The 27381-nt window shown below is 31.9% G+C and overlaps 1 protein-coding gene across 3 annotated transcripts; it reads left to right on the top strand.

The window, feature by feature from the left end:
• Positions 1-3540: 3540 nt before the first annotated feature.
• LOC139491147 (calcium-responsive transcription factor-like) lies at positions 3541-27381 on the top strand. 3 transcript variants are annotated; one of them, XM_071278562.1, is made up of 13 exons: positions 3541-3627; positions 5965-6128; positions 6544-6768; positions 7805-7944; positions 8964-9153; positions 10797-10905; positions 11079-11216; positions 12620-12832; positions 13851-14001; positions 15057-15201; positions 15985-16124; positions 16741-17635; positions 27188-27381. In XM_071278562.1, the coding sequence occupies exons 2-13, from the start codon at positions 5972-5974 to the stop codon at positions 27205-27207; spliced, it is 2523 nt and encodes an 840-aa protein (XP_071134663.1). In that variant the 5' UTR covers positions 3541-3627; positions 5965-5971; the 3' UTR covers positions 27208-27381. The 3 variants fall into 3 exon arrangements, with proteins under 3 accessions (XP_071134663.1, XP_071134664.1, XP_071134665.1); XM_071278563.1 differs by having other exon boundaries at positions 3607-3805; XM_071278564.1 differs by lacking the exon at positions 3541-3627 and adding an exon at positions 3825-3890.

Below are 27381 nucleotides of genomic sequence, written 5' to 3'. Positions count from 1 at the left end.
CATAATCCAGATTATAACACAGTAAGAACAAAGAGATTTTACTCTTGCCATGTGTTAAAAAGTACATCATTCATTGTATAATTTTAAATACAATGTTATTTAAACCTAATCTCTCAAATAAAAGGGCTACTAAAATACAGTATAACAGTGATTAACCTTACTCACTTTTATAATAATAAGAGATAGTGCATTTCAAAAGTAGCATAAAAATGTTCTTTTATTTTCATTATTAAGTGCCAATCTGTCTACGAATCAGGCAGTGGTGATAAAATGACAAAGAAATGCACAAAACTTTATCAATTGAGGGGAGTTAACTCCAAAATTTGCTATTATTCTTACCAAATATTATCTTGATATTTCTTGAACTAGCAAGTATAATAAGGCCTGGCCCTGAAGTCATAAAACTTTCGAGCCCGTTTTTGTACTCATACTCCAAAATCAACCAATCAAAATGCTTGATTTCATGTTTCAAGCATGATATTTGTGCTCTGAACACTAAGCAAAGTTTCATGACTTCAACTACTGGTCTTTTTGTTCAATTTCTTTTGTTTTGACAAGTTTCAAAATTAATCAACCATGCAGCATTATTATGTCAAGTGAACTGCTGAATTTTACAAAGTGCAATCTTGTTATAACTGGCTGAAACTATTCTTTTTTAAATAAGAATTTACTTTTAAATCAAAGACAATTTATGTGAAAAATAATTCAACGATGATTTAAGTTTTTGTACATAAACATTTAAGGAACAACTACTAGGGATTACAAGTTTAAGTCAATTATAAAATTGTGTCTACTAATTATGTATAGAATCCTATTTTTTTTATTTGTATCCTGTAAATTGATTAATAGGCTTGAGCCTATTATACTGAATTGTATTTATACATTAAAAACATGTATATAAATATTTATTTATTAGTTTGTAAATTTCCAATTAAAAGGGATGAACATCAAATATGAATTAAAAAAACTGAATATCTAAGAATAAACTTACTGGCTTGCTGTTTATATGTAACATACAAGTTCAAAGGAAATTATCAATTTTCGTGAAGAAAATTATAAAATAATTAATCTAATTATACCAATTGTCTCTTATAATATACTATGTATTTGTATTTCGTTTGTCCTGTCTCCCTATGTATTATCTTAATATGTTTGTATATATTGTCCTCTTGTACACAAGTATGTGTCTGAGGTTATGAATAAAATCTTGAAATCTTAATACATGATGAATGTAATGTAAATAATTTTGTGATTTGTGTTTTTTTTTCATTTACTGGTGTTGGGCAGCACTGCCATCATTGGATGCAAACATTACTGACTTACAAACATATAACCAGGTTTTGAGCCGGAAATTATGACAGGGATTATAATTTCAGATGTTCACCTTCCAAATAATGCATCTATAGTAAATGAATAATAAAACAATAAGAAAAAACTAACAATTTTTTAACAAGATTTATTTCATAGCTATATTTTTTCCGAAAAAAACCCCATTGACAACCTCATTTTATTCCAAAAAATACATATTGATGCTTAAATAAGAAGTGATGTTTAATACATGTATTGACTTTACAATATGTTTTCTCATAAAACCCAACCTCATTTTATTCCCAAAAATACATATTGATGCTTAAATAAGAAGTGATGTTTAATACATGTATTGACTTTACAAATGTTTTCTCATAAAACCAAGAAGTTGTTGTTGAAATGATTGACTGTGATATTGTAAAAATGTATATTTGTTGATTGTTTATATTTGTTATTTAATATATTCCTTTTATCATTTCTATTAAAGAGAGAGACTCATATAACAATTGTCTTTTTATTTCTGTTATGATTCTTTTTTATTATAAATACCAGTGATTACAAATTTAAATGTAAAAAATTCAACATAGCAATAAATTTGAAACTGATGATCCCTTTTCTGTAATTGAGTATATAAATTTATCCGAAAAAGGTGAAATATTTTATATACTGACAAAAAAAACGCTAAACGCTAAATCACTCCAAAGTTCAAGTTTCAAAAGAAGATGGATGCTAACATATATCTTGAAGAATTACTCCCTCAAGGTTTTGAAAAGCATCTCTGTCAAAGATTTTATTGTTCTTCCCGAAATAGGAAAGTTAATTTTAAAATCTTGCACATATCCCAGTGGCGGATCCAGAGGGGTTCAGGGGGTAGGAACCCTCTTTTATTTGGATGATCAATGCATTTGAATGGGGACATATAGTTGGACTACTGGGGGCACTGGTCTATATATACATATAATACACATGCTGTTCCATTATGGATACACATACATTTTTTTCTTGTTAATTTTAATTGCATTTCAAGACATAAAAACTTTAATCAGACGACTCTTTGAATGTACACAGAACTCAATATAAATCCAGTACATCCATATAAGCACAGAAAAAGGAAATTTTTAAGAAAATAGAGTACCAGACACCTTAGAAACAAGTTGTGCCAAAAGTCCTTTAGATTAAGGTGTAAGGTAAAAATCTATTAAAAATATTGTTCAAAGATAGATAAAAAGATAGAAATAATGAATGACAGGAAATGTGGGCCCGGGGTAAATGTCAATAAAACAGAAACCCATCGAGGTGTTGACAGCATAAAAACAGAAAATGTAAGTTCATGGTTTAAACTTTCAAATTATTCAATATATATGATAGTTTACACTTAATGCAGATGTTATTTCCACCACCTCAGTGCCATGACTTTTTTCAAGCAAGCAGCATAATTTCAATTATAATGACAAAGCTAATTACAATTAAAACTTAGAAATCAATTAAATTTTTCATATACTTCCTTCATACTAACTCAAATAATATATATTAGAAATAAAAAATAAATGAGGTGTTGTCATTGTTGAAATAAGTAGAAAAAACTCACCATTTTTTGAGTTTTTTTTTAACTTTTAAGGTATCTTCATCATGCAATAATAGTGATGTTTCATGTGAGCTTGACAGTGGGGGATTTAGAGGGGCCAGGGCGCCCTCTTTTCTGGGAGAAAATTTGGTTGCTTGTTTTGGGAATCACTGAAGCATGTCAGGAGCTGGGCCCCTCTTAGGCAGTCAGTGGGACCCCACTTATGAAAATTTCTGGATCCACCACTGCTTGGAGCATGTATCACTATCCTTTTAAAAAAAAATCTTTGATATTATAATTTAATTTCTTTAACTTATGTTTCCTTCTTCTGCTTTAAATTAGTTATCCCTGATCATCCCTTAGGTTAGTCTAAATAATTATGACGTCTGGCAAGGCTTTTTTGATTTTTTTTCTTGGACGCCTTCCTACGATGTCATAATTATTTGGACTACTCTTAGGTATTCAAAATATTCATATGTTTGTCTCTATTGTACAATGAAGGTCTTGGAAAAGATTTATATTCAATATCATGATTTTAAAAAAAAATCCCTTTACTGTATACTTATATATGCATTTTTATATAAAATAGAAATATTTTGTCCTGAAAAAATCCAATGCAATTCTAAAAATCAAAAGTTCCCGCGCTAATACACTCACGGCAGACACGCCCACTTTTGCGAGTGCGTATACGTCACTTATGTGCCTCATTTTGGTCGCCATATTTATCAGGACGAGGTCCAGTCAATGATTTCGAGGTTTGTGACTCGTTCTCACAACTTTGCCTCATTGTTGTAGTTTCTGTTTGTCACCATATATTGTCCTTAAACTCAGAACGAGTTTTAAAGGATATAACAAATACATTAAATATGCAACTGATTATTTTCACCGAGACACGCAGTTTTGTGCAACATAATCTGTCAAGTAAACCGGAAGGTTACAAAATAAAATATTATTTTCTTTTTTAGCTTGAGATGACCGCGGATGGGGGTCCGAAACGATAATTACATATTCTTCCAAAGTAAACAGCACTGGATGATTCTGTTTAATTTTTTACGGTTACCATAAATGTTTTCAGTCTCTTGACAAGAAACATATGGCTATGTTTTGCATTGGGGTCAAATTTCTGCTGTCTTCATGGAGAAGGGGAGGGGGGGGGGGGGGGGGGAGTGGATAACTCGGACTTTAATTGCGATTACAGAGCCAGAAATAGTTGTGGGGGGAGGGGTTTCCCCCTCACGAAGCTACATTTATTGCTACTGCATAGATTTTGTACATGTCCCTTTCTAGACGTTGACCCACAGGGGCTTGTTTAGTGGGTCAGACGAGGTTTTACTGTCAATGGCGATCGCTATTCCTAATTTTTTTCTTTGGCGCCTTTGACATTATAATTTTTTTCTTTGACGCCTTACTTCGACGAACGAAGTAAGACGTCAAAGAAAAAAAATTATAATAGCCTTTCAAGTCTTCATAATTATTTGGACTAGATATGGTTAAGGGATACCCCAAATGACTGTAGAACTAAGAGGGCTGGTATTGTGTCTGTTTACCCTAAGAACATGTTCGCTCATGGTCCGTTCTCCCTTTTTTGATAAAAATAAATATATTTATATTCAAGTTGAATAAACTTATTCCGATATTTATAGTTATATACTTGAAATTTATGAAAACATTTAGATATATATTAAGAAGTTGATGGCTTGATAGGATTATTAATTTTTCATAGACATAATAATTCTCACTGATTTTTGTGATACTTGTCTTTTGACAAAATGTTTTATGAATTTATAATAAAAACAAACATTTCATTTTGATAAACTAGTCGGCTTGGAATTAATAAAAACAATGATCACGATGATGTACAAACTGTAAGTCATGAACAAGGGTTAACAAGTTCATTTGTTATATACTCTGAGACTGAATAAATATGAGTCTCAGTTATGCTGCATAAATTGACTGAATACAATTATTTTGTAAACAAATATCATTAAACATTTATATGAAAATACATTGTACTCCAGTATTCTACTATTAAGCAAATCAGAGGGAAATTTTATAAATAAGTTGCGGCATTGGCGGCAATACAAATATTCATTCAATTGTTCAACATACTTTCAAATTATAATCATTATGCAACTAGACATTGATTAGAAAAAAATATAAAAATCAAGGCGAATGGACCCTGGACGAACAGGACATCAAGACGAACAGGTACTAGGGTGATTGGACCCTGATTCAGGGGGCGAAAGATACATGAGGGACATTCAAACTCGGATAAAAAAATAAACTGACAACCGATTAAAAGAAAGAAAAAAGACAGAAAAACAATAGAACACAAGACACAACATAGAAAACTAAGGACTAATCGACATGAACACCACCTCAAACTGTGTTTTTTTGGGGTGGGGAAGGGGGTCTCAGGTGCTCCCTTAGAGTTAGCAGATCCCTTTTAGCTTGACCCCAAATTCATGAAATTGGAGTTGTGTAAAGTCTCTGTTTTAGTCATCATATCTATTTATTTTGACTAGACTTATGAAATCATTATATGAAATACCAAAAAATTAGATTATTTGGGCAAATTGACATTAATTTTTGAAAAAAAAGTACAATGTTTATAGATACATGTATAAGAAGATGTGACAACCCTCCATCCAAGTTAAAATTTATAAAAGTAAACCATTATAGGTCAAAGTGAGGTCTTCAACATGGAGCCTTCGCTCACAGTGTACAGCAAACTATACCAAAACTCTTTATTGAAAATTTCAATATGAAATCATTTACATCTTTTATTAAATAAAAAATTTCCACCTTTTTAGTTGACTAGTTTTATTTTAAAATGTCCTGCTTATACACTTAGTAATACATGGATATAGATAACATGATTACAAATTCAACACACCAGCTAATAGTTCTAATGTGATATTCAAATAATTCAGACGCTTATAAATGTATAGTGATTATTAGATAAAGAATTTTACATTTTTTTTATGTTAACTTAGGTAAATAAGTAGTATTGATCAAAAGGAGGAAGCTATTGAAAAAAAAATATTGTTAAACTCACAAAATGATTAAAAATAATTGATTTTTTCCCCCAGGTAGAACATGACAGAACTGGATGTGGTCAGTTCATCCACTGACCTTGTTTCCTCAGTCTATGACCCTTCAAGCCAATCTTCAATTTCTGATTCCAGTTCAGGATTAGTGGTAGCTGATGAGGAAATTTCAAGCTTAGATCCGGATTCATTACATGTGTCTTTAGGTAAGTATTAACATACACTAATGATTTTAAACATCATTTTGAAAGAAGAAAAAAATCAAGGACTTAAAGGATTTTGATAAAGCTGTATTTGATACTGGATTATCATTTTAATATTTTTTACAAATTAGATGAATTTTGAATTGAACTCCATCTTCTATCTAACATTGTTGTCATCATTATTTGAAATTAAAAAATCGCTTTTTTAGCATAATGAACTGCAGTTTGAACAGAGATACAATAAGAAGGAGTTTTATTTTTGTTTATCAATTTTCTAGTGTTCATTGAAAAGAAGTCTGAAGTATGTTTAAAAAATCACATGATATTTATAATTACATCAGTTTAACTTTTCATCATTTGCATAGGGTAAAATTAATTTTTGAATAGATACACATGTATATTTATTATTTTTTTTTAGCTCCAAGTCTAGCCAATCCAACAATCCAAGGTTTATTATCTTCCCCTGTCAGTCTGACGAATGCTCTGACGATTGGTCATCCAGAGGGCATACAGATTATCACACTCAACAATCCTAATGAAATACTATCTGCAGGAAATTCAGATTCAACAAGATGGCAGCTTGCTACAATTATAACAGTAGGGGATGAACATGTGGACCATCATGGAAAGTCAGAAGTACAAGGTATACTAAAAATAGATATTTTAGGAAGATGTGGTATGAGTGCCAATGAGACAACTCTCCATCCAAGTCACAATTTATGAAATTAAACCATTATATGTCAAGGTACGGTCTTCAACACGGAGCCTTGGCTCACACCTAGCAGCAAGCTATAAAGGGCTTCAAAAAATGCCTAGTGTAAAACCATTCAAACAGGAAAACCAACAGTATAATCTATATAAAAAAACAAGAAACAAGAAACACTTATGAACCACATCAACAAAGGGCAACTACTGAACATCAGATTCCTGACTTAGTACAGGTGCAAAAAAATCATATTTTACATGGGTTGTACACAATGTAGAGTGATAAACCATCTGCACATGGGAATTGAATGCAAAATGACATTACATAATTTGGAGTCTCATTGGGAGAATCTGATCTCAGGTCATTCTTATTGTTTCGTTAGAATCGCAAATCCTGCTTATCATTGCAGAAATAGCCCTTGTATTTTAAAGTGTCCTGTTAGACTTTGTTTCCCTTTTTCCCTCACTAAAAATAGATTGACTTTCAAATATCACGCTTACACCTCAATAAGACCCACATGAGTAATAGAGCTGTGTGTTCCTACAGTTTTCCATTACTTCATATTGGCTGGAAATCATAATTAATGCAAGATAAATTGGGTGTAAGTATTAAATTTATATACATTATTTAGTCTGAATCTTTTAGGGCTTGTACATTTAACACAGTACAAGCAGATTTCTTTGTTTCTAATCTTTGAGCTTGTATTGCATTTCTTATTTTACAATGGCCAAAAGTTTATGTTCCCCTCTCATTCTACTTAGTTATTGAGAATTCTGAAGAATTTTTGAAGTTGAACTATGTCAATTATACACAATGGTACCAGGTACATACATTATTGTGTATGCTTTAGTTTTGTTAAAGTTATTTTAAAAAAGGTTATAAAAAAAATAGAAGTTAGACATACTGTTATAGAAAGATGGATTCATACACTAAAAGCTAAAAAAAAACCCATATTGATATTTTTGATTGACAGGTTTGGAAGAAGGGAGTTCTAATGAGGTGACCCCATCAACATCAGATGACAGTGTGTTGATGCCACCCCCTCCTGTCCCTGAGTTGATGCCACTTCCTGCTGATGCTCCAGAATGGGCCAAGAGAATAAGGTGTTGTGAGGTAATAATTTGTTACTCGTATAAGTTGCCCCAGCAATCAGTACACTGGTAAAAAATTCGAAAACCAGCCAACCAGGCATGTTCTTTTATTCATACCACCATGTTTAGATTGAAAATCCTAACTCCTTACTTTTTCTGCTATTTACCAATGAAATATATGCTCAGATACAAAATGATGTTTTACAAAAATATCAAGAAAATTACATTACTTTTTCAAGGTGCATCTAAAAATATTGAGATTTTATTAAGTTGATCATTACCTAGTATTACCCATTTCTGGGAGTATTGCCCACCCCAGAAAACGTGGGAATTCCCGCCTGGGTTTTACCGAATGGGTAATACTTTGCCAACCCTGAGATGATGTCATTAATTGTTTAAGTTATCTTAAAATACAAAATGGAGTTATCTTCCTTTGTCCAGATTGTAACCCACGCTTTATAAAATGGAATATTTAATTTTACTTTCCACTGTTCTTACAAGCACTTTGAATTGCTTTTAATATTTACAGACAGTCCATGATCATTTGTTTACATTTTACATTTTTAGACCTACATAAATTGTTATAAAACTTGGGACAGAAGCTAATGTTCTCAATCATTACACCCTAGCTCTATTGTTGTGTTCTCAATCATTACACCCTAGCTCTATTGTTGTGTTCTCAATCATTACACCCTAGCTCTATTGTTGTGTTCTCAATCATTACACCCTAGCTCTATTGTTGTGTTCTCAATCATTACACCCTAGCTCTATTGTTGTGTTCTCAATCATTACACCCTAGCTCTATTGTTGTGTTCTCAATCATTACACCCTAGCTCTATTGTTATGTTCTCAATCAAGAAATAGAATCGAAGGAAAGTTTGTTCGTTTTTTTTTTTTTAGATAAATGGACTTACATTTTACAATCAACATTACTCATATACACTTAACAGCAGTAATTGCATGCACAACACAGGGATCTGCAGAACCCTTTATAACTTCTTCAAACAATCCTAAGCAATATTTATGACTTTTTTGTTATAGAAAATTGGAGATTATTACAGAGGATATGTTGAAAGTGACATGGATCTTGACCTCCTTTTGACTTTCCACAAACAACAAACACAGAGTCTGTGGGGCACCAGACAATCACCTAGTCCAGCCAAACCTTCCACAAGATTAATGTGGAAATCACAGTATGTTCCTATGGATGGTATACCTTTTGTTAATACAGGTAACTTAAAGCTTTTTTCAGTTACTGTATGACATTATTATAAAGACATTCCTGTATTTAATCTTAAGTTCAGTGCTACTTTATTTTGATTTATTTTTGTGGGTATCAATTTTTTCGTGGATTGAGGAAAGTTGCAATCTCTGCATACAAGGCTTATAGAAAATTTGTAATTTATTGAACATTTGAATGCATGGTTCACCTCAATCCATGAAACCTATAAAAATTGGTATCTTACCAAGAATAATGAATTCACAGTATACTGAAGATATTCTAGAGTACCGTAAAATGATTTATTGATCAGCAATACTTTTCTAACTTTCGAATATTGTTTCCTAGATTGTGAAAATAATGAGTGCAGATGAATTCTTGGGTATATGTATAATTCATTGATACTTACAAGTGAATGATTCTGTACAAAACAATTTGATGATTGTTAGTTAAACATGTTAAATATCCTATGAACAGTATGATTTATAGGGTATTTTTCAAAAGCATAGAAGGTTTGAAGGTATGTAACAAATGTTTTTATATTTTTGAAAGTTGATTAATAAATTATTCATGATCAGCAGACACAAGCTGGCTTTAATTGCTTGTTCTCCAAGGGTAGAGTGGAAATGATTCAAGAAAATGCACAAAACCACAATAATTTTCCTCATGGTTTTGATTTAAGGCTGCTCATGCAAATGATATTTACTGTGAATTCATTATTTTGGTTGAATACCCATTTTCGTGGGTTTTATGGATACAGGTGAACCACGAATTTAAATGTTCAATGAAATCACAAAGGAGTATGTTCGATAAGGTCCTAAAATGGCCCCATTTTTTAGCGTAAATTTCAAATTCGGATTTATTTACCAATATCACGATAAATTATAGCTAATACATTGACTGCATAGGATATAAGCCATTTTATTGAAAATTTCACGTTTCTGCGTTTCATTATGACGTCACAAGTTGTACACATATTGGTTTTTCACGTAAAAATCAATGAAAATGGGTAATTTTCCATAGATTATTGGAGAGGAAACATAGAGCGCATACGTCGACAACAAAGATCTTTTAAAATAATGTTTGTGAAGACATTTCACATGTCTTATTTGAATATTAAGCTTGTCGACGCCTGCGCTCTATGTTTCCTGGTCCTTTGTTTGGTTGAAATCCAGGTGATTTTGTCAAATTTCACAAAAATCCCTTATCTTGACCTTTTTGGGATGTAAAAATCAACATGTTAGAATTAAACTTTGACAAAAACAGTTCTGTTTAACTTTCTCACATGTCTTTAAGGCAACTTAAAGCATTTATTGTCTTGTAACTATGAACTTTATAATTGGGGCCAAATATGGCCCTTACCGAACTTACTCGTTTCTATAAAATTGTATCGAGACTTTGTCAGAACCACAAATCAAATATCCACGAAAATGCAAGCTTTCGAATGCACGAAAATTGGTACCCATGAAAATAAATGATTCACAGTATAGCATCACAATTGTGGAGGTGGAGAAAATATATTCACACAATACTTACTGCTATAGGTATTTAATTTTTCCTAAAGGCTACAGATTTTAAAAATATAGAACTAGATTCTATTTAGTATTTAAATATTCATAAAATAGCAATGATGATGTCTAATATATATATTTTAGGAAGTAGAGCAGTCGTTATGGAGTGTCAGTATGGGCCTCGTAGAAAGGGTAATCCACATAAAAAAGAGACCAATGCTTCAGGAGACTATAAACTTACCTGCCCTGCTAGGTATGTTCCAATCAAACTATTGTCAAATCTGTCCTTTTCAAAAGTCAAATTGTAGCAAAATATTTCATGAAATTAGGTAAACTAGATGCAAAATTATATTTTTCTGAAATTATGGCTTAATTCATGCACACAGTTGTAAAGTGATTAAAAAAATCATTTCTTTTTCTTATCAGGATTTATGTGAAAAGAGTAAAGAAGTTTCCAGAATTTTCTGTAGATTTGAATCTAGATAAAAAGACATTGAAGATGGAAATGGATAGAGCTTTCCATGAATTAAAACAGACTGGTTTCAATGGATTTGGACAAGAAAGGTACACAAATTGAGTAATCTGAATTGTTTTTTTAAAAAGGATATGTTTTAGTCCTATTTACAGGCCCAAAAAGATTGAAGCCACTTTACATCTAAATACAATGTTACACATAGTCTTGCATATAGTTTTTACTTTTTGATAACTGGCTTATTAAAGAAAACTTATTTATAGAAAGCGTTTAACTTGTGTTAGTATGCATGAATAATAAGGGTTTATAAGATATATGGGAGATGAAATAAGTTTTTCATTTAATATGAACCCATTCTTTACGAACTTTACAACACTAACTTTTAGAAAATACAAAAAAAAGGATTTTTTAATCAGTCTGTTCATTACTTTCCCCCTTGTTAAATGTTTCTCTTTATCATTTGCATGTATGTCCTCTTCAACACTATAATCATTTTACATACATGTATGAGGACATTAAACCTAGACATTTGAAAACCATAGATGTACAAATATTTAGAAATGTTAAGAGGTATAAGACAAAAAGGACATTGCTGGAGTTTAATTATCGTTCAATTAAACTAGTACTCCTAAATTATATTTTTAATTTATCAATAGGAATTTGAAAATCATTTTATTGCCATTTTTATGGATTTGGGGTGATTTACACAATGTTACATAATGAGCATTTTTGACCATACTCTTGTGACCCTCCTTTTAAAATCTAAATACCTCAAAACCCATTTCAAATGAGTTGATCTCGTATTCACTCATTCAAAGTCATGTGATATTAGATTAAACCCATTTACACAGTAATATGATTAACATTAGGGCTATTCCAGAAAAAAATGTATGGGGGGGGGGGGTTGGAAGGCAGTTTTTGTCAGCACCCACCATCCAGACAATTGTAATTGAGAATTATAGTGCATATAGTGTGAAAAGTTGCTCTGATACCCATCACCTATGTATTACTAATACAATGTGGCTTCCAACATTTTTTTCTGGAATAGCCCTTAAGTGTTTCTCAGTGGAGAATTTGAGAAGTGGATAGCTATGCTGTATTTGTTTGTTTGAAGAGTTATCAAATGTTTATATTTTAAGGAAAAGGTTTAGGTTGTGTACAATGGTAACCATCAAAGGCACAATTTCATAGAGGGTAGTTTTTTGTGTGTTTTTGAGCATCATACATGATTTTAAATTTTGTTTGGCAAAGGGAGGTAACTCAAATGGAATAGATGTAAACAACAGACCTTAGATTAGATAATAAAAGTTAATATTAAAGACCCATTACCCTTAGCTGAGAATTGCTATTGTTTTCATAATGAAAATAAAGTTAAATAACCAACATAGTATTAGGGTATTTGTTATAAAATGTGTTGTGTAATTGTTTCTCAAAATCTATAAATTTCACCAAATCTTAGTTAAACTTCCATCTATTATCTATTATTTCTTAACAGATATTATGTGCAGCTTCCAACAGAAAAAGCCCATGAATTCCATGACATGACCTCTATCCCTGCGGTCCAACCTGTTGTACCTATACACACTGTAGAGGCAGAGGTAGATTCCGATCAGATAGCACATAGACTGGATCCTAGAGTTGCTCAGAAAATCAGAGATCTTGTAGCCAGTGGAGAAACCAGAGTTTATGCCATCAGAAAACAATTGAGGTTTAAATGATTTATTTTTTACACTCTATTTTAATGGTTAAAAGTATTTTGAATATTGCGATGGTTAGAAGCTTGTTAAAATTTCCTTAATGATCAAGTTGATCACTCTTTTAATATCATAGTGATTATATAACAAACTGATCATGCAGCTATCACAATTTGCTTTCAAATAGAAATCTATTTGTTTTTTTTGTGTTTTTAAACATTTTGGGAAGCAGATGTGATGATAACTTTCTGCTCTGATTGATTTTTTTCACAAGTGTGTCATAGCATAAGTTGACTTCAAATATTTCTAAGTAAAGAACTCATCAGTGCTTGTAAATATTTACATATTCATATTGTCTTTTTAGGAGGAATGGGAGGGAATTTAATGTTGAAATGGAAGATCTTTTATAGCAGCCAATATTTACAACTTTTCTAGACTTTGTTGTTTAGTTGCTGTCATTTTGATGTACAAATGTATACCTACATCTCTCTATTGTGGTGTCTTATGATGTGATTTGTATATAAAAATTGCATGGCAGGTAATGGTTGCATTGCAGGATATCCTTACCTTATTGAAGTATCCTTCCTTCGTGCTTGAAGATATTGATTTGATATTTGATATATAATGTTTAATCATGACAAGTTACAGATCAAGTTCTAATTTTGTTCTGGTCTGATGGTTTTGTGCAGGGTTATGATCCTTTGACTTTGAAAATTCACTCTAATAATCAGTTTTCCACTTTTTTTTGGTCAAACTTGAATATATTGATTTAAAAATTGGTATAGTTTTCAAACACTTTTTTCGTCATGATTGAAAAAAATTACTTGATATTTGTTATATAGTTTACACCATGACAAGTTAACTGTTATAGACCAAGTTAGAAATTTTGTTCCAGTACAATGCATTTTTAACTGGTAGGAAATACTCACAGAATGATTGGTTAAATTAAATGTTTTAGAGCAATGGTAAACTACTGTCATGACTGTTGTCTCATATACAGGTTATACATGTTTGATATAAATGTTGTTTTAGGGCATTTGTAACTAGAGACCTATACCATGGGGGTAATGTTCCAGAGAGACATGATCTGACATTATTCCCTACTGTTAATGATTTGAAGAACCATATCCACCAGGCATTAAAAGATGTAGAAAATGGGACACTGCCTCTAACAGCACCTACGGTATGTTATTCAATATACTGTGGATCATGTGGATTTATTGTTATATGTGGGATACCAATTCTTGTGGATTTCATGGCTAAACTTAAACCATGAATTAAAATGTTCAACATATGAAATATGAATTTTTGATAGTTATGAAATCAAATTTCCACGAAAATTGGTACCCCTCGAAAATAAACAAATCCACAGTAGTATTTATGATGCAAGGTTGCATAAATGATAAACAATCTAAAATTGATAAAATTGGTGCAATAGAATTGATTTGACTTAATAGCATTGTTGTTCATCTGAACAATACATTTGTTTCTAGGTTTTTTTCTACACTGAAAAAAATCTTATTGTTTGCAACTTTGTAATTTTTCGCATTTTCTTATCAATGCTAAAGGCTAAACTTATACTGTTTGAGTCATTACAGTAGATATATGCATTTCCACAGAAAATATACTTCAGAATGAGTTGTACTCTGAAAGTACATATAGAGCCCAGGTGGTCGTGTGGTCTAGCGGGACGGCTGCAGTGCAGGCGATTTGGTGTCACGATATCACAGTAGCATGGGTTTGAATCCCGGCGAGGGAAGAACCAAAAATTTGCGAAAGCAAATTTACAGATCTAACATTGTTGGGTTGATGTTAGACGAGTTGTATAAAGCAAATTTACAGATCTAACATATTGTTGGGTTGATGTTTAGACGAGTTATATATATATATAAGTCTCAATACGAGTGGATGATTCATGAGTATTATTATTAGACTTGAAGAAATCATCTCAACTATTTATCTCCTGATCATTGTAACAAGTCAAAGAAGCCTTACAAAAATGTACATTTATATGTTGCGAAATATAGAACAAATCTATTTTAAAAAGCCATGAAGGATTTCTTGGAGTTTAAAAAAGTGTTTATTATTTTGTGTACATATAAAACTATCAGTAAATACACTTATTCGTCTCTGTATGTATTCAGTTGCATTATGCTCTCCTGGTAGAAATATTTTTATTCTTAACATTATTGATTTGTAAATTAGGGACACTGAGATTTATCAGTATTTTACTTGTAGGTTAATGTGGAGATAATTGGAAATGACAATTCTAGAGACTCCAGTGGAGACCAGTCATTATGGTTGCAGCAAGGTGGGGGATCAGATGGCAGTGAACCAGTACCAGAAACAGTAACTGTCACATTGACTCAACAACCTGGTGAAGGTAACTTTGCATATTTAAGCATAAGTACAGGAGAAATTTGTCAAACTCATATCTTACCTCAGAAGTAGAATGACTAATATTTAAAATGTTAAGCTATACTCATGGGTTCAAATTAGCAATAGTCAGTGGTGTGTAACACCATTTTTTCAGTTATGACCTTTCCTTCTGTAACTAGCTACACCTGAAAAACTTATATTTTGAATCACATCATTAATTCTAGTTTATAATCATTCTTAGAAAATATAATTTGATAAAAGGGAGTTATTTTGATTGCTTTACATTTTTATGCCCCACCATGGGGCATTATGTTTTTCGATCTGTGGGTCCATTCAGTCGTCTGTCTATTCTGCTTCAGGTTAAAGTTTTTGGTCAAGGTAGTTTTTGATGAAGTTCAATCAACTTGAAACTTATAACACATGCTCTATATGATATGATCTTTCTAATTCTAATGCTAATTTCAAGGTCCACTGAACATAGAAAATGATAGTTCTAGTGGAGCATCAGTGTACTATGGACACATTCTTGTTTTTACAATTTCTTGTCACATGACACATGGTGATCATTGTAACAAAAATAACTGAGTCATAATTTACATATCAAGATCATTACAACACCATGAGTCAATTTCGTTTTGGTGCTAACCAGATGCCTTCCTAAAGGAGTTAACCTGATGATAGGCGATCCACAAAGAAAGAGGCAGACAAAATGATACTTCGAACATTGTTCTCAAATATATCTTTGTTTTTTTTATATTGATATTTGATTAATTATATTTCTTTATAGATGGCCATCATGTAATATCTAGAATAGAAACACATCTTAGTGATGGTACAACCAGAGTGAGTACAACCTTGACCCCTGAGACTGCTCAGTTGTTGTCAAGACTACATCCAAATATGTTCCCAGCAGGATCACTTTTACAGGTAAAAATAATTTCATCTTTTCAATTCATAATTCAAATATTGTAAAAACAACTGCTCTGAGCAAATGTTTTTGGCATTGTGAGATATTCTAGATGAATCTTTTCTATTGATCATTCATTGTTAGTCTTATCAATGAAAAAGGTATTGGAGGGTAGACTTTTAACAAAAACCAAAAAACTCAGTGAAATTGCTTTAAAACAAGAGTTCATCATATAGACACACAAGCTTTATCATGATTAACAACAACCAATGTCAAATAATTAAACGATCCTTCCTATCCGTCTAACATTTATTAAATGGAATAACCATTAATAGAAGTTAAATTATTTGTTAAGGTTAGCTATATATGATAAGTGTTTTTAATTGTTATAAATTGATGTCAATCTAGCATATCTAATAAATTTTGGACCAAATGAGTTCAAAAAAGATAACTAAATGCTGGTGTTGAAGTTTTGGATTCAGATCTTTGAAGAATTTTTAGACAGGCAAATCGCATGGTAACTGATGTCATGTAATAGCATGGTAACTGATGTCATGTAATAGCATGGTAAATTTTATAACAAATGACCTAAAAACTTTAAATGAACTTATCTAGATTATTTTTTCTTCTTTTCAGCAACAAATTGACCAAGCAGTTACATCAATATCAGACAAAATACTGACTGATCAAAAACCTGATGAAACTAATGATGTGAACACAGATGAAAATAATTTTTCCTCGGTTGACAATTTTATGCCAAGTTTTAGTACAACTGATAGTTTAGTGACGAGTTTTAATTCTGTACCGAATCTTTCAATTGACGGTTTACAATCAGAAGATGGTATTAGTTCTCAATATACAATAGAACATCTAGGTCAACATATAGGTTGTGAAAATTTAGACCAGAGCATGAACTCGATAGAAAATACATCGCAAATTTGTGAAGGACACAGTGATTTAAGTAATATAATTCCAAAATCAGAAAATTCTGAAATTTCAGAATCTCCGTCACAAACAAACATTCAGACAACTCAGCTAGGAATCAAAAGAAAATGTGAAACATCTCATTTGCAAATTGATCCTTTACCTTCAGAAAGTCAAATAAGTGAGACATCGTCACAGGTGGCGCCACTTGAAATAAACACATTATCTGGAGACATGAGTGGAATCATTCAAATACCATACTCTGTGAATGGATTACAAATTATACCAATTTCTGGAGTAGGAAATAATTTATTTAGCTTTTCTAACGGAAATATTCATCCTGTTCAAATCGGACAAATTACATCAGACGATAATGTTTCTCTGACTTATTCGTCATCAGATTGCACAGATATGCAAATTGATAACCCACAGTCTATTGCAGATATGCAAATTTCTTTTGCAAATGATGTAGTCGATACTACCCAACTTGAACATTATAGTATAAAACTAAATCATAAAGACAATGAAGATGTGCAATCTAATCAAATTAGTTCAGAAATGTCACAAGAGGAAATGGAGACAGCCATTGATGAATCTTTATTGCAGGGTAAATATTGAATTATTACTGTGAATTTCATAGCCTATAGCACTGGTAACCCTAGAAAAAAATAATACTTATCAAAAAAGATGTTTTTATAAAATAAGAGACTTTTATATCATCTCATTATCATGATTATGACATAAACTTTCCCAAATAAGGAGAGACATAAAGTTCTTCCACTGATGTCTAGTAGAATTATTTTTTGTCTTAATTCTAGATTTACAGTACTAGTAGCTATATATGTATATTTTATTTATACATGAATAACTTGATATACATAAAAACATTGATAGATATATGGGCCATTTCAAAAAAAATGAAGCTTTTTACTTTTTGTGGTATATTTTTAAATTAGTTAAGTTTAGAATTATAACACAGGTGTTATAAAATGCAGGATAGTCAGGGCTAGCTGCATGCCAAGTTTCATGAAGATATCTCAAACCACTGCAGAGAAATGTTTTAAAAACAGGCCATTTTTGTCAGGAGTGTGACGCTTTTAGCGTGACATTTAAAAAAATAGAAATTTTCAAAGTAGAATTGAAAAAGGTGGATCGTTTTTATGCTTTACTGAAATATTTCTGGTAGTTGCTACATTATTAGTCTTAAATATTTTTGTAATTTTGTCCAATAAAATTTTAAGATAAGTAATCACTGACCTTTATTGTGAAGGTATGTACAAAAAATAAAGTCTTTCAAAAAATGACACTTTTAAAACTAAAGCTTCCTTGTAACCATGTTTTAAAGTCCAATAATGCCAGTATGGGAAATAAGTTTGTATTGGTATATTAGCACTATAATTAAGGGTATGTTGGTGCTCTAAATCACACATTTTATTGTTTTAATGGACACCAAAGAGAGGCACCCAAAAATGTCAGGAGTGTGACAACTGTCTTTAAACATCTACCAAAGAATACATAGGACTTAAATATTTTCTTCTTCTTTATTTTTCAGAAGTGGCTATTCCAAAGAGAAGAAAAAAAATTATTACAACTGTGATATGTTTATATCATAGATGTGGGAGTGCATTATATATGTCAGGAGTGTGACACTTTTTTTAAAGCGTTTTCTGTCAATTCATAATTTCACAAGGACAAGTTCAACAAGTTTCTTTGTGTTAGAAATGTTAAAACCAAGTTATATTCCTATCATTTACCTCTTAAAAGTGTAATCTATCATGATTGTTTTGACACAATAAGTTTTAATTGGTCATTTTTCTATTTTTTGTGCACAGTAATGCAAATTTATCAAAGGAAATAAGTGTGTACAACTATAATATTATAAAGGAAAGTGAGGAAATGAATTTTGTACAAAATAGAACAATTATTTTGATTTAAAATGGTATATTTAAAGATGTTTCAATGATTAACCATTTAGATGTAATTCGTCACACTCCTGACATGAATTTAACGATTTAAGAAAAATATTAAGATCAGCTTTATTTTTAGGACAGATATTTGAAAGACAGCTAGTAAAATAAAGAAACTTTTGGTAAATCTTCCATTCCTTAAAACATCCACTATACTTGCTGACATAGCCAGGCAAAATTCTCTAGAAGAAATGATTCAAAGAAAGAGACTTGGAAAGAGAGAACCCCCAAATACTGGCTGAATCTGAAATAAAAAAATGATCAGAGGAAGTTGGACAATCTGAAACAAAATGAAAAACTACAAAACCAAGCTAACAAAAAAAGGCTTAAAGAAAGAAGAACTTTGAATTCCAAATTTGATAAACAATATAAAGAAAAACAAAGGCAGTGGCAGAGAAACAGTAGAAAAAAAGGAAGAAAGATAAAAAAGAAGTTGGGTTGAATATATATATATAGAATCGAACAAAAACAGCTCAGATTCAAATGAGAACAGATCTGTGACTGTGTCAGATTCCAGATCTACAGTGAGAAAACCTGCACAACACACAAGAAAACAACTGCCACAAAACAAAAATGCTTGGACGAGTACTTTGAACACATCATTAAAAATGCTACACCCAGAAGAAAGGGCCTTCTCGAAGAGATCATTTATAAGCATTTTTGTTTTGTGGCAATTGTTTTCTTGTGTGTTGTGCAGGTTTTCTCACTGTAGATCTGGAATCTGACACAGTCACAGATCTGTTCTCATTTGAATTTTTGAGCTGTTTTTGTTCGATTCTAAGTCCTTATTCAACCCAACTTCTTTTTTATCAATCTTCCTTTTTTTCTACTGTTTCTCTGCCACTGCCTTTGTTTTTCTTTATATTGTTTATCAAATTTGGGATTCAAAGTTCTTCTTTCTTTAAGCCTTTTTTTGTTAGCTTGGTTTTATAAGTTTTTATTTTAAGATGTTCCAACTTCCTCTGATCATTTTTTAATTTCAGATTCAGCCAGTATTTGCTGGTCCTCTCTTTCGAAGTCTCTTTCTTTGAATCATTTCTTCTAGAAAATTTTGCCCTGCTAATTTCAGCAAATCTAGTAGATGTTTTAAGGAATGGAAGTTTTACCAAGAGTTTCTTCATTTTACTAGCTGTCTTTCAATTATCTGTCCTAAAAATAAAGCTAATTTTCATATTTTTCTTAAATTGTTAAATTCATGTCAGGAGTGTGACGAATTACATCTAAATGGTTAATCCTTGAAACTTCTTTAAATATTCCATTTTAAATCAAAATGATTGTTCTTTTTTGCACAAAATTCATTTCCTCACTTTCCTATATGATATTATAGTTGTACACACTTATTTCCTTTGATAAATTTGCATTACTGTGCACAAAAAATAAAAAAAATTACAAATTAAAACTCATTGTGCCAAAACAATCATGATAAATAACACATTTAAGAGGTACATGATAGGAATATAACTTGGTTTCAACATTTCTAACACAAAGAAACTTGTGGGACTTGTCCTTGTGAAATTATGAATTGACAGAAAATGTCTTAAAAAAAGTGTCACACTCCTGACATATATAATGCACTCCCACATTTATGATATAAACATATCACAGTTGTAATAATTTTTTTTCTTCTCTTTGGAATAGTCACTTCTGAAAAATAAAGAAGAAGAAAATATTTAAGTCCTATGTATTCTTTGGTAGATGTTTAAAGACAGTTGTCACACTCCTGACATTTTTGGGTGCCTTTCTGTGTATTTTTTTTAAATGGCCCTAAAAAGAAAGTCCTGTTCTATGGCAAAAGATGTCAGTAATTGAAATCAATGATATAGCAATGTGTTAAGTGAATTTTTGTGCAAGTTTAAAGCATTTTTCAATCTTTGTAACATATGTCAGGAGTGTGACAAAATACTGAAAATAGAAGGCTTTTTCTACATACAATTACATAAAAACGGTACAATGAAATGACATTTTTATTTTTCCAAATGATCACAAAAACTCAGGGCTTTCAAAGTTTACTATTTTAACTGAAATATATTAAGATTCTTTTTATTGGCAAAAACTTCAATCACTAGTTATTATTATTTTTCTTAAATTAAGCTATTCAATTTGATTGTTATTATATGATTTAGCAGAAAAGATGGAAATTTTGGTTTTAAAATTTTTCTTATTCTATTGACTTTCATTTGGAAAAGGTTTGAGCGATGTTTTCTTGACTGTTTTATTACCAAACTTGTTTATAAGTAGTATGGTTTCTGTTCAAATGTTTTGAGATGTATGTTATTAAATTTTAAGATTATTCAATGTGTCTGTTTCGTTCTGCTTGAAACTTTGGAATTATAAAATCTAAAGTATCGGTAATAGGGTAAGACAAAAAGAAATGAAAAATATTGAGTTTGAAATTGGACCCCCTATGTCGCACTTTTGCTTCATTTTTTTTGAAATGGCCCATATATATTTATCATATGTTTAGTAGTAAATACAGTAGTTTTACATATGTGATAAATAGCCTGCTGTTTAATCCATATCGCGCAACTTTGATGCGCACCCTTTATCGCATACCCTTTATCACACCCCTACTTTTTTTTTTTTTTTTTTTTTTTTTTTTGACATAAAGTCAGTTTTGGTTTTTTTTGCTTAAGAAAAATTTTCCTCAAAATAGGTAAATTTTTTGAATGACGTCATTGTTTGGTATGTGACGTCACGAACGTCGAGTTTTCATATTGTATGTGACGTCACGAACGTCAAGTTTTCATATTTTTTGGCACACTAAATGCAACTATGAAAAATACAAAACTCACAAATTAATACAATAATAAACAAAATATTTTTAAAACAACAGCACGCAAATTGTAAGGTAACCCAGGTGCTTCGGATAAGTAATTGAGCAGTTCTTTTAAGGCCTTTGAAACATACCAAAAGTAGAACTGAAGGTAACCCAGTGGTATGGATCAGAAAACAGTTCATATAATATAAGGGGCAGCCCCGATGTTCCGACACCCCGTTAGTCCGACACCCCATTGGTCCGACACCCCACTAGTCCGACACCCCATTGGTCCGACACCCCACTGGTCCGACACCCCATTGATCCGACACACCAATAGTCCGACAATACAATTAATCCCGACCAATAGTAGTAAGATGATACACAGAAACTTACTAATTTGTGAACCTAGTGTTAGACCAGTTTTTAGAGAGCAATCAGGGACTCATCGATAGTACTATTATGTAAATGTTTATCTTTACGAGGAACAACATAAGATAACTTGCATACCGAAACTGTGAACACACACTTTCCACATCAATGAACTTGTCAATTAACGCGCTATCCGAACGGATTTGCTTACCCCTCACCCCTCCATTGCGGGAGATGCAAACAACAATCTTCAACTTCAACTCATTTATTGGTAAATGAATTGATTCAATATTGTTGATTAAAGATATGCATTCATTGGTTATTTTGACCGAAACCGAAAACTACATGAGTTCTTTCCGTATTTATTTGTTTGTTTATTGTTAGTCCTATCAGATCTATTGTATTTGAAATAAAAGTGAACACAAATTCAGGAATTTTGCGACTTAGATCCAGGGTACCCCTAGAATATCTATATAAAAGGCAACAAACAAATCGACCTATAAGTATATAAGAAAATAGGGCAATACAAATGTTCAATTAAAACAATCCCTAAACAGTATTGTTTAGGGGCCAATTGAAACACGACTCCGGGTGCGGGAGTTTCTCGCTTCATTGAAGACCCATAAGTGGCCTTCGGCTGTTGTCTGTTCTTTGGTCTGATTGTTGTCTCTTTGAAACATTTCCCATTTCCATGCTCAATTGCACTATTAGATAAAAGTTGTTCAAAACAAAAACTCGCACTCACAAACTGAAATGTAACTAAGTGATCTGGAAGGATATTAACAACACTACAAAGAAAGTCTCATCAGAAGATCGTTATATTCTACTTGTTACCGGTATTCGATTGTGTGGAACCAAGAAAAAAAAACATGTACATGTATATTGTTACAAAAAGCATCTAGCTAGGCAAGGTATCAAAATATCAACAAAATAAATGCAGGTTCAAATATTGAATGTAATGTTATGGCAGTTCTGTGTTTGTTTTTTTACGCCCGTCAAAATTTTTGGTATACAAATGCCCGTCTGTCCGTTTGTCCATCTGTCTGTCCGGCGTAAACATGTCGCATCGTAACTTGAGAACGACTCATCCAAATTTCATGAAACTTAAGATAGTTGTTTTTTATGATAATCAAAAGTTCTGTATACTTTTTGATGACAATAAAATTAAAACTTTTTGAGTTACGGGACTTTGTAACTAAAACAGGGGTGTTATTTTTTCACATGTCGTGCCGTATCTCAAAAGCCATTGATGAGTATTGCTTAAAACTTAACATACTTCTTAGTTTTAATAATCTAAAGATCTATATACTTTTTGGTTTTGATTGAAAATTTTATTTTTATGTTTTTTTGTAAAAAAAAAAAGGGGGGGTGGTCACATGTCGCGCCGTATCTCAAAAACGATTTATGATTTTTGCTTACAACTTTATACAATTCTTAGTTATATCAATGTTAAGATCTGTATACTTTTTGGTGATGATTTAAACTTTATTTTAGAGTTATTGATTTTTTTTTATAAAAAAGGGGGGTTCTCACATGTCACCCAATATGTATGAAACTATAATTTATGATTATTGCATAAAAGTTCACACACAAGACGACGGACGTATCATGCGCTCATGGCGCAGCTGTTCATTAAACAAGTATTGCTGCGCATATATCTACATACGCTGATGTCATCGAATGCAAAATGGAGTTCTTTATCGCTTCATATACCGTATACCGGGTTGTTTTTGTGGGGTGTAAATTTTCGCGAATAGAATAAAATCTCCAAATCAAATTCCGCAAGTGATTATGCAAAGGTATGATAAAAGTTATGAATTCGCCAAAATAATAACTTCCAAAATATTTCGCATGTATATTCATTTTCAAGGAAAATCGTGAATTGTTACACCCGCGAAAATAACCCGCTATACGGTATATTAATATAACCAATGAAATTTCAAGAGCATATATTTGTTTTAATAAAATTGAGAATGGAAATGGGGAATATGTCAAAGAGACAACCACCCAATCAAAGAGCATACAGCATTTCTTTGTCAAAATGTTCAAACTTCTTGAGAAATATATATCAGTAAAAAGCATGCATATCATAGTCATGATAATATAACCCATAATAGCGTTCGCAGGTACCTAAATACATGGGTCGTCTTATTGGCCATAATGCACGCGAATGCATTACAAGAATTGTATGCATTCTCCTTATTAACATAATATTACGGACGTACTTATACAGGCATTTTCCTTTTGAAAACTATCACCAGTTGTGTTTATACCTAGTAGTTTATAACATACATAGGCAATATATACTGTCATCTCATGACTGTACATTATATAATTCAACTAGAGGGTTGTCGGATTCGCCTGAAAGTGTCAAGGCAGATAAATCTAAATCCAATAAACCTTTTTGACACATGTCAGATTTGCTCTAAATGCTTTAGTTTCATAGATATAAGCCAAAAACTGCATTTTATCCCTGTGTTCTATGTTATGCCATGTCGGCCATGTTGGTTGGCAGGCGTGGTCATCGATCGGACACATGTTTTAAACTAGATACCTGATTGTGGCCAAGTTTGGTTAAATAGTTATCAAAGGTACCAGGATCATAATTTAGTACGCCAGACGCGCGTTTCGTCTACATAAGACTCATCAGTGATGCTCAAATCCAAATATTTATAAACCCAAACAAGTACAAAGTTGAAGAGCATTGAGGATCCAAAATTCCAAAAAGTTGTGCCAAATACAACTAAGGTAATCTATGCCTGGGGTAAGAAAATCCTTAGTTTTTCGAAAAATTCATAGTTTTGTGAACAGGAAATTTATAAAAATAACCACATTATTGATATTCATGTCAACACCGAAGTGTTGACTACTGGACTGGTGATACCCTCGGGCCATTAGATTCAGAGAAGATTTTTGTTAAAGTGAACAGACGACGACGAAAACGGACGACGGACGCCGCACGCCAAGTGATGAGAAAAGCTTACTTGACCTTTCAAGTCAGGTGAGCTAAAACTGTACCTATTTATTAGCATATGATAGTCATATTACACGGAGTCTAATGAACAGCTTGATTATCATTGAATAAAATTAAGGAGTAGTTGATAACATAAATAATAATTTGAAGTAAAAGTTAAGAAATCAGAAGATAGTACTGTAACAAAATCGACGTTCCTCAATTAAAGTTTTTATGATTTTGCTAATTTTCAGGAAGGCTTCAACAAGTGGATATATGAAACACTTTTTAGGAATTTATAAGTCAATTGCGATCCCTGAAATGGAAGTTGTTTCCCCTAAAATTGTGTAATGACGTTGTTTTAATCGTGCCGATATATATATATATATATATATAAAAGAAGATGTGGTATGATTGCAAATGAAATAAATCTCTACAAGAGACCAACATGACACAGAAATTTACAACTATAGGTCATCGTACGGTCTTCAACAATGAGCAAAGTTCATACCACAAAGTCAGCTTTTAATTTTAAAAAAAGTCCCCGAAATGACAATGTAAAACAATTCAAACGAGAAAACTAACGGCCTTGTCCTTAAAAAAAAAATGAACGAAAAACAAATAGATAACACATAAACAAACGACAACCACTGCATTCTAGGCTCCTGACAGGCACATACATACAAAATATGGCGGGATTAAACATGTTAGCAAAATCCCAACCCTCCCCCTAACCTGGGACAGTGGTACAAACGTATAACAGTACAACATAAGAACGAACTATACAAATCAGTTAAAAATGGCTTAACTCATCAAATGGACAAAAATACAAGTAGACGTGGCCGGGTACTTGTACATCCCAACAAGAAATAGACACTAGGAACATATTTTTTAGCGTGTAAACTTTATATATCTTTTAATGTACGACGAATGCAGTTTGCAATTATGTCTTTCAGTATTTCAAGCATTTGCATAGTTATATATAATGTCATAATCTATGTTAAAAGTGTCGGACTAACGGGGTGTCGGACTAGTGGGGTGTCGGACTAATGGGGTGTCGGACTATTGGGGTGTCGGACCAATGGGGTGTCGGACCAATGGGGTGTCGGACTAACGGGGTGTCGGAATATCGGGGCGACCCCTAATATAATACTCTTCTGTTGAAATATATGATAAAGTGTATAATACATGGCAAAATCCGTATCACATGCCGTATCACCCTCGACCAATATCATCCCTCGGGCCTAAAGGCCCTTGGGCTGATATTGATTTCTCGGGATGATACGACATATGATACGGATTTTGCCATGTATTATTCTCTATATATTCTACGACTGCATCGAGTGTGATACGATATTTATCTACTAGAGACAGTTAAATATTTAAAATTTAACTGTCGAGAGTGGATAAATATCAGATTACACGAGATGCAGTGGTAGAATCTGTTTCTCTAATGATTTTCAAAGAATATGCAGGCAAACATATTCCTTCTTTTCGAATGATCTGAAAAAAGATGTGTTCTTTCTATGTGACGTCATCAGGCATGGTCGCCTATTTTCATGCCGTCACAATAGGAAATTCAGAGGAAAGCAAGAAAATTCGACGTCATAATCGGATTTTAACCAATGAAGAACTTAGATCAAACAAACCACATGTTGATTAAATTTTTCTATACAATGGGTGCAGAAAGGGATAATTTGACGAAGAACATTGAAGAATTAGAGAAATATATATATATTAGGGCTCACACTAACAAGCGATTTGGGCGATAAAGTTGTTTTCTTGTTTGCTTTGCCCAAACGTCAAAAGTGATATCAAGTCTTCCTGTTCACAAAACTGGCTTTCAGTCACTTTCCTCATGGTCAATTTTCAATTTTTACCAAATCAATGAACAGCAATTTTTTATTTAAAAGTAAAGAAATTCAAAGACATAAATGATTTATTTTCTGTCGAAAAGAGGTTTAAAGCATTGCATATTATTTCATAAAGAGCCCTGTATATATGCATATATTACATGAACCAATTTTGCAATGAACATACACTGTACTTAATACATGGAAGTTAGACCTGTACTAAAGATTTTCAAGAAGTCAATTTTTTTTTATATTACAGGTAACCTTGAGGATTCCTGACCATGCTGACATTCTACAGTTATGATCATTCTGAGAGAGTTAAAACATTATAATGGTCACACATTTCTAAGTGCTTCTGATCTTTATAATTATTAATAGTCTTTTAAATTATTGCTATTTAAGATAAAACAATGAGATGTGAAATATTGAGTCACTTTAAATTCAAGAAAAATA

Source organism: Mytilus edulis, chromosome 10 (genome assembly GCF_963676685.1).
Source record: "Mytilus edulis chromosome 10, xbMytEdul2.2, whole genome shotgun sequence".
NCBI lineage: Eukaryota > Metazoa > Mollusca > Bivalvia > Mytilida > Mytilidae > Mytilus > Mytilus edulis.
Note: the sequence above shows the minus strand (reverse complement) of the source record. Positions and strands in the feature narration are given on the sequence as shown.

Excerpts from the sequence above, each read along its gene's own strand:
- LOC139491147 (XM_071278562.1), top strand. The coding sequence starts at position 5,972 with ATGACAGAACTGGATGTGGTCAGTTCATCCACTGACCTTGTTTCCTCA. Across the intron at positions 7,945-8,963 it reads AGAGAATAAGGTGTTGTGAG|AAAATTGGAGATTATTACAG; the intron begins GTAATAATTTGT and ends TTTTTGTTATAG. Across the intron at positions 10,906-11,078 it reads AAACTTACCTGCCCTGCTAG|GATTTATGTGAAAAGAGTAA; the intron begins GTATGTTCCAAT and ends TTTTCTTATCAG.